The sequence below is a fragment of the Oncorhynchus nerka genome, linkage group LG9b (genome assembly GCF_034236695.1).
Source record: "Oncorhynchus nerka isolate Pitt River linkage group LG9b, Oner_Uvic_2.0, whole genome shotgun sequence".
Taxonomy (NCBI): Eukaryota; Metazoa; Chordata; class Actinopteri; order Salmoniformes; family Salmonidae; genus Oncorhynchus; species Oncorhynchus nerka.
The window spans coordinates 52,893,151-52,905,650 of NC_088424.1; the positions used below are offsets into that span (position 1 = coordinate 52,893,151).

The 12,500-nt window shown below is 48.4% G+C and overlaps 1 protein-coding gene across 1 annotated transcript in view; it reads left to right on the forward strand.

Annotated features, from left to right (window-relative positions):
• LOC135565734 (kinesin-associated protein 3-like) overlaps window positions 1–12,500 on the forward strand; it is an 84,156-nt gene that overhangs the window by 2,241 nt on the left and 69,415 nt on the right. Inside the window, exon 2 of the mRNA XM_065013649.1 lies at window positions 3,146–3,321. Coding sequence (XP_064869721.1) covers window positions 3,146–3,321 — 176 coding nt within the window. The remainder of the gene's footprint in view (window positions 1–3,145; window positions 3,322–12,500) is intronic.

Consider the following 12,500-nt stretch of genomic DNA (forward strand, 5'->3'; position numbering starts at 1 on the left):
ACCCCACAGTCTAACCCCTAACCCACAGTCTAACCCCTAACCCCAGTCCCAACCCTTAACCCTACAGCTCCAACCCCTTAACCCCACAGGCTCCTTAACCCCCAACAACTTGCCACAGTTTAACCCCCTAACCCACAGTATAACCCTCAACCCCACAGTATAACCTCCTAACCCCACAGTCTAACCCTTTAACCCCACAGTCTAACCCTAACCCCACAGTCTAACCCCTAACCCCACAGTCTATCCCCTAACCTCCCAACCTAGCTGACAACTCCTCTTCAACCCCACAGTCAACCCCTTAACCCCAGCTAACCTAACCCACATCTAACCCTAACCCCACAGTATAACCCCTAACCCACAGTATAACTCCTAACCCCGACAGTATAACCCCTAACCCCACAGTATAATCCCTAACCCCACAGTATAATCCCTAACCCACAGTATTGGGAACCCCCTAACCTCTGACAGTATAACCCCTAACCCATAGTATAATCTCTAACCCCACAGCATAACCCCAACCCACAGTATAATCCCTAACCCCACAGTATAATCCCTAACCCACAGTGATAACTCCCCAACTGACAGTTCAACCCCTAACCCACAGTATAACTCCCAACCCACAGTCTAACCCCTGACCCCACAGTATAATCCCTAACCCCACAGTCTAACCCCTAACCCAACAGTATAACCCTAACCCCACAGTCTAACCCTAACCCACAGTCTAACCCTCTAACCCCCACAGTATAACCCTAACCCACAGTCTAACCCCACTAACTATAGCTCCTACCACCCCACAGTCTGACAGCCTAACCCCCCGCTAACCCAAGTATAACCCCTAACCCAGTCTAACCCCACAGTATAACCCTCCTCTAACCCCAGTCTAACCTCAACCCCAGTCTAACCCCAAGCACAGTCCGTAACCCCATAGTATAACCCACAGTGAACCCTAACCGCAGTCCTCCTAACCCCACAGTATAACTCCCTTAACCCCACTAGTATAAGCCCTAACCCCACAGAGCAATAACTCCTAACCCCACAGTATAACCCTAACCTCACAGCATAATCCCTAACCCCACAGTGATAACCCCAACCCCATAGTATAATCCCTAACCCCACAGTATAACCCCCACCCCAGTATAACCTAACCCATAGTACAACCCCCTAACCCCACAGTATAACCCTACCCCCACAGTATCAACCTCTAACCCCACAGCATAATCCCCTAACCCAGTAGCATAACCCTAACCCCTATAGTATAATCCTAACCCACAGTATAACCCTAACCCCCACAGTATAACCCCTAACCCCACAGTATAACCCTAACCCCACAGTATAATCCCTAACCCCACAGTATAATCCCTAACCCCACAGTATAACCCTAACCCCACAGTATAACCCTAACCCCACAGTTTAACCCCTAACCCCACAGCATAACCCCTAACCCACAGTATAATCCCTAACCCCACAGTATAACCCTAACCCCACAGTATAACCCCTAACCCCATTGCAGTTTAACCCTAACCCCACAGTATAACCCCTAACCCCACAGTATAACCCCTAACTCCTTACAGTATAACCCCTAACCCCACAGTATAACCCCTACCCCAGTCATAATCCCTAACCCCACAGTATAATCCCTAACCCCAACAGTATAACCCCTAACCCCACAGTATAACCTCTAACCCCACAGTATAACCCCTAACCCCACAGTTTAACTCCTAACCCCACAGTATAACCCTCTAACCCCACAGTATAATCCCTAACCCCACAGTATAACCCCTAACCCACAGTATAATCCTCTAACCCCACACAGTATAACCCCTAACCCCAGTACAACCCCTAACCCCACAGTATAACCCCTAACCCACAGTTTAATCCTAAACCTACAGTATAACCCCTAGCCCTACAGTATAATCCCTAACCCCATGTATAACCCTAACCCCACAGTATAACCCTAACCCCACAGTATAACCCCTAACCCCACAGTTTAACCCCTAACTTGATTATGGCTTCTTGGTTACTAGTTATGTTCCCTTGCACGGTTTAGCCCTATTTACAGTTTAACCCCTATTTACAATTTATTCCCCCTAACCCACAGTTTCTTCTTCTGATTTATCCCTAGTATATTATAACCCCACAGTTTATTACCCTAACCCCACAGTATAATCCCTATTGCAGTATAATCCTAACTTACAGTTTAACCCCTAATCTGATAACATAACTCTAATGTGCTGAGGCTCTGAATGTCTCAGGTATAATGGTTTTGAAATGGGAATGCATCTTTGTCCTCCTTCCTAGGTGGGCACATTTCAGCATCTCTGTAAGTCCTCCTCATGTGTGAATGGGGCATTTATGTCTTTGTCCTCCTTCCTGTGTGGCCCTAGGTGGGCATTTAGCATCTTTGTCCTCCCTGTAGCTGGTGGACATTTCACTCTTTGTCCTCCCTGTGTGTACAGTGGGCATTGCATCTGTCTCCCTGTAGCTAATTTCAGACATTTAGCATCTCTACTTAGTCTCCCTGTGCTTAGCTGAGTGAGCGACTGTCACCTGTCACCTCCTTCCCTGGTAATAGCTGGTGGGCATTTAGCATCTTTGTCCTCCTTCTGGTGGGCATTTAGCATCAGTCCTCTCCCTCCCCTGTGTACAGCTGAATGAACATTTAGCATCCTCTGTCCTCCTTCCTGGTGGGCATTGCATCTCTGTCCTCCTTCCTAGTGGGCATTTAGCATCTCTGTCCTCCTTCCCTGAGTGGGCATGCAGCATCTTTGTCCTCCACTGTGTAGCTGAGTGGGCATTTAGCATATCCCTGTCCTCCACTGTGTGGCCCTAGTGGGGCATTTGCATATCTGTCATCCCACTGTGTAGCTGGTGGGCATTTAACTCTCTGTCCTCCTTCCCTGTGTGGCCCTGAATGGGCATTTCTATCTCTGTCGTTCTCCCCTTTGTGGCCAGGTGGGCATTTTAGCATCTCAGTCTCCTCTCCTGTGTAGCTGAGTGGGCATTTAGCATCTCTGTCCTCCTCCCTGTGTAGCTGGTGGGCATTTAGCATCTCTGTCCTCCTCCCTGTGTAGCTGAATGGGCATTTAGCATCTCTGTCCTCACTGTGTAGCTGGTGGGCGTTAGCATCTCTCGTCCTCTCCTCTAGTTGCTCTGTACCTGTTGTTGAACCTGGCTGAGGACACCAGGAATGAGCTGAAGATGAGAAAACAAAGAACATCGATCCACATGCTGGTGAAGACCCTGACAGGAGAGCGAAGACTACTGGTGCTGTGTGTCCTTCCTCAGAAACTCAGCATCTTCCTGGAGAACAAGAGCGATATGGTGAGAGAGGGAGTGAGTGAGTGAGTGGTGGTGAGTGGTGAGGAAGGGTAAGAGCAAGGAAAGGAGAGGGAGGAGATAGTTTATATGGTGGTGGGTCAGGAGTAGAGTCAGGGTCTAGTTTATGGTGGTGGGTCAGCATGATAGTCAGGGGTCTGGTTTATATGGTGCTGAGTCAGGAGTAGAGTCAGGGAGTCTAGTTTATATGGTGCTGAGTCAGGGTAGAGTCAGGGGTCTAGTCTATAATTGGTGAGTCAGGGGTCTAGTCTAGTTTATATGGTGGTGGGTCAGGAGTAGAGTCAGGGTCTAGTTTATGGTGCTGAGTCAGCAGTAGAGTCAGCGGTCTAGTTTATATGGTGCTGAGTCAGGAGTCTAGTTTTTTATATGGTGGTGAGTCAGCAGTAGAGTCAGCAGTCTGTTTATATGGTGCTGAGTCAGGAGTAAGTCAGGGAGTCTAGTTTATATGGTGGAGAGTCAGGGTCTAGTTTATGGTGGTGAGTCAGGGTAGAGTCAGGGGTCTAGTTTATATGGTGGTGGGTCAGCAGTAGAGTCAGGGGTCTAGTTTATATGGTGGTGGGTCAGCAGTAAGTCAGGGTCTAGTTTATATGGTGCTGAGTCCAGGAGTAGAGTCAGGGTCTAGTTTATATGGTGGTGGGTCAGAGATCAGGGTCTGGTTTATATGGTGCTGAGTCCCAGGAGTGGAGTCAGGGTCCCTAGTTTATATGGTGGTGAGTCAGGAGTAGAGTCAGGGGTCTAGTTTATATGGTGGTAGGTCAGAAGTCTAGTTTATATGGTGGTGGGTCAGCAGTAGAGTCAGGGAGTCTAGTTTATATGGTGGTGGGTCAGGGTAAGTCAGGGTCTAGTTTATGGTGGTGGGTCAGCAGTGAAATCAGGGGGTCTAGTTTATATGGTGGAGAGTCAGGGTCTAGTTTATATGTGGTGGTGGAGTCAGGAGTAGAGTCAGGGAGTCTAGTTTATATGGTGGAAGTCAGAGGTCTAGTTTATATGGTGGTGAGTCAGGAGTAGAGTCAGGGGTCTAGTTTATATGGTGGTGGCTCAGCAGTAGAGTCAGGGTCTGGTTATATGGTGGTGGGTCAGCAGTAGAGTCAGGGGTCTAGTTTATATGGTGCTGAGTCAGGGTAAGTCAGAGGAGTCTAGTTTATATGGTGGTGGGTCAGCAGTAGAGTCGGGGTCTGGTTTATATGGTGCTGAGTCAGGAGTAAAATAAGGGTCTAGTTTATATGGTGGTGAGTCAGGAGTAGAGTCAGAGTCCCTGGTTATATGGTGGTGGGTCAGCAGTAAGTCAGGGTCTAGTTTATGGTGGTGGGTCAGCAGTGGGGAGTCAGGAGTCGTTTATATGGTGGTGGGTCAGGAGCAGAGTCAGGGGTCTAGTTTATGGTGCTGAGTCAGGAGTAGAGTCCAGGGGGTCTAGTTTATATGGTGGTGAGTCAGGGAGTAGAGTCAGGGGTCTACTTTATGTGGTGGTGGGTCCAGGGTAAGTCTGGGGTCTAGTTTATATGGTGGTGGGTCAGGGAGGCAAGTCAGGGGTCTAGTTTATATGGTGGTGGGTCAGCAGTAGAGTCAGGGGTCTAGTTTATGGTGGTGGGTCAGCAGTAGAGTCAGGGGTCTGGTTATATGGTGCTGAGTCAGGGTAGAGTCAGAGGGTCTAGTTTATATGGTGGTGGGTCAGGAGTAGAGTCAGGTGTCTAGTTTATATGGTGGTGGGTCAGCAGTAGAGTCCAGGGGGTCTAGTTTATATGGTGGTGAGTCAGGGTAAGTCAGGGTCTAGTTTATATGGTGGTGAGTCAGGGGTCTAGTTTATATGATGCTGAGTCAGGATTAGAGTCAGGGTCTAGTTTATATGGTGGTGGGTCAGCAGTAGAAGTCAGGGTCTAGTTTATATGGTGCTGAGTCAGCAGTAGAGTCAAGAGTCTAGTTTATATGGTGGTGGGTCAACCCAGTGGGAGTCAGGGGTCTAGTTTATATGGTGGTGGGTCAGGGAGTAGAGTCAGGGGTCCTAGTTTAGCAATTTGGTGGGTCAGCAGTAGAGTCAGGGGTCTAGTTTATATGGTGGTGGGTCAGCAGTAGAAGTCAGGGGTCTAGTTTATATGGTGGTGGGTCAGGAGTAGAGTCAGGGTCTAGTTTATATGGTGCTGAGTCAGGAGTAGAGTCAGAGGTCTAGTTTATATGGTGGTGGAGTCAGGAGTAGAGTCAGGGGTCTAGTTTATGGTGGTGGTCAGGGAGTCAGGGTCTAGTTTATATGGTGGTGGGTCAGGAGTAGAGTCAGGGTCTAGTTTATATGGTGGTGAGTCAGGGGTCTAGTTTTATGGTGGTGGGTCAGCAGTAGAGTCAGGGGTCTAGTTATATGGTGGTGAGTGGGTCCATGGTGGTGGGAGGTAGAGTCAGGGGTCTAGTTTATATGGTGGTGGGTCAGTCTGGTTATAGTAGAGTCAGGGTCTAGTTTTATGGTGGTGGGTGAGTGGAGTCAGGGGTCTAGTTTATATGGTCCAGAGAGGGAGAGAGTCAGGTCTAGTTTATATGGTGGTGAGTCAGGAGTAGAGAGGGGTCTAGTTTATATGGTGGTGGGTCAGCAGTAGAGTCAGGGTCTAGTTTATATGGTGGTGGGTCAGCAGTAGAGTCAGGGTCTAGTTTATATGGTGTGAGTCAGGAGTAGAGTCAGAGGTCTAGTTTATATGGTGGTGGGTCCCAGTAGAGTCAGGGTCTAGTTTATATGGTGGTGAGTCAGGAGTAAGTCAGGGTCTAGTATGGTGGTGGGTCAGGAAGTAGGTCAGGGTCTGGTTTATATGGCGGTGAGTCAGGGGTCTAGTTTATATGGTGGTGGGTCAACAGTAGAGTCAGGGGTCTGTTTACATGGTGCTGAGTCAGGGGTAGAGTCAGGGGTCTAGTTATATGGTGGTGGGTCAGGGCAGTAGAGTCAGGGGTCTAGTTTATATGGTGGTGGGTCAGCAGTAGAGTCAGGGGTCTAGTTTATATGGTGGTGAGTCAGGAGTAGAGTCAGGGGGTCTAGTTTATATGGCGGTGAGTCAGGGGTCTAGTTTATATGGTGGTTCTGAGTCAGGAGTGAGTCAGGGTCTGTTTATATGGTGCTGGGTCAGCTAGTAGGAGGTCAGGGGGTTTATATGGTGGTGAGTCAGGGAGTAGAGTCAGGGGTCTAGTTTATATGGTGGTGGGTCAGAGTAGAGTCAGGGTCTGGTGGTGGAGTAGAGGGGGTCTAGTTTATATGAGTGAGTGGGTCAGGTCTAGTTTATATGGTGGTGGGTCAGGTAGAGTCAGGGGGTCTAGTTTATATGGTGCTGGGTCAGGGTAGAGTCAGGGTCTAGTTTATATGGTGGTGAGTCAGGGGTTTATATGGTGGTGAGTCAGGAGTAGAGTCAGGGGTCCTAGTCTATATGGTGGTGGTCAGGGTCTAGTCTAGTTTATATGGTGGTGGGTCAGGAGTAGAAGTCAGGGGTCTAGTTTTATATGGTGCTGGAGTCAGCAGTAAGTCAGGGGTCTACTTTATGTGGTGGTGGGTCAGGAGTAGAGTCAGGGTCTAGTTTATATGGTGGTGGGTCAGGAGTAAGTCAAGGGTCTATTTTATATGGTGGTGGGTCAGCAGTAAGTCAGGGTCTAGTTTATATGGTGCTGAGTCAGCAGTAGTCAAAGTCTAATTTATATGGTGGAGAGTCAGGGTCTAGTTTATATGGTGGTGAGTCAGGGTGAGTCAGGGTCTAGTTTATATGGTGGTGGGTCAGCAGTAGAGTCAGGGTCTAGTTTATATGGTGGTGGGTCAGGAGTAGAGTCAGGGGTCTAGTTTATGGTGCTGGTCAGGAGTGAGTCAGGGTCTAGTTTATATGGTGGTGGGTCAGCAGTAGAGTCAGGGGTCTAGTTTATATGGTGCTGGGTCAGGAGTAGAGTCAGGGGTCTAGTTTTATGGTGGTGGGTCAGGGTAGAGTCAGGGTAGTTTATATGGTGGTGGGTCAGTAGAGTCAGGGGTCTAGTTTATATGGTGGTGGGTCAGGAGTAGAGTCAGGGGTCTAGTTTATATGGTGCTGAGTCAGGAGTAGAGTCAGGGTCTAGTTTATATGGTGGTGAGTCAGGGTAGAGTCAGGGGGTCTAGTTTATATGGTGGTGGGTCAGGAGTAGAGTCAGGGTCTAGTTTATGGTGGTGGGTCAGGAGTAGAGTCAGGGTCTAGTTTATATGGTGGTGAGTCAGGGTCTAGTTTATATGGTGGTGGGTCAGCAGTAGGTCAGGGTCAGTTTATATGGTGGTGGGTTAGGAGTAGAGTCAGGGTCTAGTTTATGGTGGTGGGTCAGGAGTAGAGTCAGGGGTCTGTTTATATGGTGCTGAGTGGTAGAGTCAGGGTCTAGTTTATATGGTGGTGAGTCAGGAGTGAGTCAGGGGTCTAGTTTATATGGTGCTGAGTCAGCAGTAGAGTCAGGGGGTCTAGTTTATATGGTGGTGGGTCAGTAGAGGGGTCTAGTTTATATGGTGGTGAGTCAGGGTGGTCAGGGGTCTAGTTTATATGGTGGTGAGTCAGGGTCTAGGTTATATGGTGGTGGGTCAGGAGTAGAGTCAGGGTCTAGTTTATATGGTGGTGGGTGAGTCAGGGAGTTTATATGGTGGTGAGTCAGGGGTCAGGGGTCTAGTTTATATGGTGGTGAGTCAGGGTCTAGTTTATATGGTGGTGAGTCAGGAGTAGAGTCAGGGTCTAGTTTATATGGTGGTGAGTCAGGGGTCTAGTTTATATGGTGGTGGGTCAGCAGTAGAGTCAGGGTCTAGTTTATATGGTGGTGGGTCAGGAGTAGAGTCAGGGGTCTAGTTTATATGGTGGTGGGTCAGGGGTCTAGTTTATATGGTGGTAGGTCAGGAGTCTAGTTTATATGGTGGTGGGTCAGCAGTAGAGTCAGGAGGCTAGTTTATATGGTGGTGGGTCAGCAGTAGAGTCAGGGTCTAGTTTATATGGTGGTGAGTCAGGGGTCTAGTTTATATGGTGGTGGGTCAGGAGTAGAGTCAGGGGTCTAGTTTATATGGTGGTGGGTCAGGGGTCTAGTTTATATGGTGGTGGGTCAGCAGTAGAGTCAGGGTCTAGTTTATGGTGGTGAGTCAGGAGTAGAGTCAGGGGTCTAGTTTATATGGTGGTGAGTCAGGGGTCTAGTTTATATGGTGGTGAGTCAGGAGTAGAGTCAGGGTCTAGTTTATATGGTGGTGAGTCAGGGTCTAGTTTATATGGTGGTGGGTCAGCAGTAGAGTCAGGGGTCTAGTTTATATGGTGGTGGGTTATAGGGGGTCTAGGTGGTGGTGGGTCAGGGTCTAGTTTATATGGTGGTAGGTCAGGAGTCTAGTTTATATGGTGGTGGGTCAGCAGTAGAGTCAGGAGGCTAGTTTATATGGTGGTGGGTCAGCAGTAGAGTCAGGGGTCTAGTTTATATGGTGGTGAGTCAGGGGTCTAGTTTATATGGTGGTGGGTCAGGAGTAGAGTCAGGGGTCTAGTTTATATGGTGGTGGGTCAGGGTCTAGTTTATATGGTGGTGGGTCAGCAGTAGAGTCAGGGTCTAGTTTATATGGTGGTGAGTCAGGAGTCTAGTTTATATGGTGGTGGGTCAGCAGTAGAGTCAGGGGGTCTAGTTTATATGGTGCTAGAGTCAGCAGTAGATTCAGGGTCTAGTTTATATGGTGGTGGGTCAGCAGTAGAGTCAGGGGTCTAGTTTATATGGTGGTGGGTCAGCAGTAGAGTCAGGGGTCTAGTTTATATGGTGGTGGGTCAGGAGTAGAGTCAGGGGTCTAGTTTATGGTGGTGGTGAGTCAGGGGTCTAGTTTATATGGTGGTGGGTCAGCAGTAGAGTCAGGGGTCTAGTTTATATGGTGGTGGGTCAGCAGTAGAGTCAGGGGTCTAGTTTATATGGTGGTGAGTCAGGAGTAGAGTCAGGGGTTTAGTTTATATGGTGGTGAGTCAGGGGTCTAGTTTATATGGTGGTGAGTCAGGAGTAGAGTCAGGGTCTAGTTTATATGGTGGTGAGTCAGGGTCTAGTTTATATGGTGGTGGGTCAGCAGTAGAGTCAGGGTCTAGTTTATATGGTGGTGGGTCAGGAGTAGAGTCAGGGTCTAGTTTATATGGTGGTGAGTCAGGAGTAGAGTCAGGGGTCTAGTTTATATGGTGGTGAGTCAGGGGTCTAGTTTATATGGTGGTGAGTCAGGGTCTAGTTTATATGGTGGTGAGTCAGGGGTCTAGTTTATATGGTGGTGGGTCAGCAGTAGAGTCAGGGGTCTAGTTTATATGGTGGTAGGTCAGGAGTAGAGTATGGGGTCTAGTTTATATGGTGGTGGGTCAGGAGTAGAGTCAGGGTCTAGTTTATATGGTGGTGAGTCAGGAGTAGAGTCAGGGGTCTAGTTTATATGGTGGTAGGTCAGGAGTCTAGTTTATATGGTGGTGGGTCAGCAGTAGAGTCAGGGGTCTAGTTTATATGGTGGTGGGTCAGGAGTAGAGTCAGGGTCTAGTTTATATGGTGGTGGGTCAGGAGTAGAGTCAGGGGTCTAGTTTATATGGTGGTGAGTCAGGGGTCTAGTTTATATGGTGGTGAGTCAGGGTCTAGTTTATATGGTGGTGAGTCAGGGTCTAGTTTATATGGTGGTGAGTCAGGGGTCTAGTTTATATGGTGGTGGGTCAGCAGTAGAGTCAGGGGTCTAGTTTATATGGTGGTAGGTCAGGAGTAGAGTATGGGGTCTAGTTTATATGGTGGTGGGTCAGGAGTAGAGTCAGGGTCTAGTTTATATGGTGGTGAGTCAGGAGTAGAGTCAGGGGTCTAGTTTATATGGTGGTGGGTCAGGAGTAGAGTCAGGGGTCTAGTTTATATGGTGGTGGGTCAGGGTGAGTGGGTCTAGTTTATATGGTGGTGGGTCAGCAGTAGAGTCAGGGGTCTAGTTTATATGGTGGTGGGTCAGGAGTAGAGTCAGGGTCTAGTTTATATGGTGGTGAGTCAGGGGTCTAGTTTATATGGTGGTAGGTCAGTCAGGGTCTAGTTTATATGGTGGTGGGTCAGGGGTCTAGTTTATATGGTGCTGAGTCAGGGGTCTAGTTTATATGGTGGTGAGTCAGGGGTCTAGTTTATATGGTGGTGAGTCAGGGGTCTAGTTTATATGGTGGTAGGTGAGTCAGGGTCTAGTTTATATGGTGGTGAGTCAGGGGTCTAGTTTATATGGTGAGTGGGTCTAGTTTATATGGTGGTGAGTCAGGGGTCTAGTTTATATGGTGGTGAGTCAGGGTCTAGTTTATATGGTGGTGAGTCAGCAGTAGGTCAGGGGTCTAGTTTATATGGTGGTGGGTCAGGAGTAGAGTCAGGGGTCTAGTTTATATGGTGGTGGGGTAGAGTCAGGGGTCTAGTTTATATGGTGGTGAGGTCTAGTTATATGGTGGTGAGTCAGGGTCTAGTTTATGGTGGTGGGTCAGCAGTAGAGTCAGGGGTCTAGTTTATATGGTGGTAGGTCAGAGTAGAGTCAGGGGTCTAGTTTATATGGTGGTGGGTCAGGAGTAGAGTCAGGGGTCTAGTTTATATGGTGGTGGGTCAGGGGTCTAGTTTATATGGTGGTGGGTCAGTTTATATGGTGGTGAGTCAGGGTCTAGTTTATATGGTGGTGAGTCAGGGGTCTAGTTTATATGGTGGTGAGTCAGGGGTCTAGTTTATATGGTGGTGAGTCAGGGGTCTAGTTTATATGGTGGTGAGTCAGGAGTAGAGTCAGGGGTCTAGTTTATATGGTGGTGGTGAGTAGAGTCAGGGTCTAGTTTATATGGTGGTGAGTCAGGGGTCTAGTTTATATGGTGGTGGGTCAGAGTAGAGTCAGGGGTCTAGTTTATATGGTGGTGAGTCAGGGGTCTAGTTTATATGGTGGTGAGTCAGGGTCTAGTTTATATGGTGGTGGGTCAGCAGTAGAGTCAGGGTCTAGTTTATATGGTGGTGAGGTCAGGTCTAGTATGGTGGTGAGTCAGGGGTCTAGTTTATATGGTGGTGGGTCAGCAGTAGAGTCAGGGGTCTAGTTTATATGGTGGTGAGTCAGGTCAGGGGTCTAGTTTATATGGTGGTGAGTCAGGGGTCTAGTTTATATGGTGGTGAGTCAGGGGTCTAGTTTATATGGTGGTGAGTCAGGGTCTAGTTTATATGGTGGTGAGTCAGGGGTCTAGTTTATATGGTGGTGAGTCAGGGGTCTAGTTTATATGGTGGTGAGTCAGGGGTCTAGTTTATATGGTGGTGAGTCAGGGTGGTGGTGAGTCAGGGGTCTAGTTTATATGGTGGTGGGTCAGCAGTAGAGTCAGGGTCTAGTTTATATGGTGGTAGGTCAGGAGTAGAGTATGGGGTCTAGTTTATATGGTGGTGGGTCAGGGTAGAGTCAGGGGTCTAGTTTATATGGTGGTGAGTCAGGAGTAGAGTCAGGGGTCTAGTTTATATGGTGGTAGGTCAGGAGTCTAGTTTATATGGTGGTGGGTCAGCAGTAGAGTCAGGGTCTAGTTTATATGGTGGTGGGTCAGGAGTAGAGTCAGGGGTCTAGTTTATATGGTGGTGAGTCAGGGGTCTAGTTTATATGGTGGTAGGTCAGGAGTAGAGTCAGGGGTCTAGTTTATATGGTGGTGAGTCAGGGGTCTAGTTTATATGGTGGTGGGTCAGGGTCTAGTTTATATGGTGGTGAGTCAGGGGTCTAGTTTATATGGTGGTGAGTCAGGGGTCTAGTTTATATGGTGGTGGGTCAGGGGTCTAGTTTATATGGTGGTGAGTCAGGGGTCTAGTTTATATGGTGGTGAGTCAGGGGTCTAGTTTATATGGTGGTGAGTCAGGGGTCTAGTTTATATGGTGGTGGGTCAGCAGTAGAGTCAGGGGTCTAGTTTATATGGTGGTAGGTCAGGAGTAGAGTATGGGGTCTAGTTTATATGGTGGTGGGTCAGGAGTAGAGTCAGGGGTCTAGTTTATATGGTGGTGAGTCAGGGTCTAGTTTATATGGTGGTGAGTCAGGAGTAGAGTCAGGGGTCTAGTTATATGGTGGTGAGTCAGGGGTCTAGTTTATATGGTGGTGGGTCAGCAGTAGAGTCAGGGGTCTAGTTTATATGGTGGTGGGTCAGGAGTAGAGTCAGGGGTCTAGTTTATATGGTGGTGGGTCAGGAGTAGAGTCAGGGGTCTAGTTTATATGGTGGTGA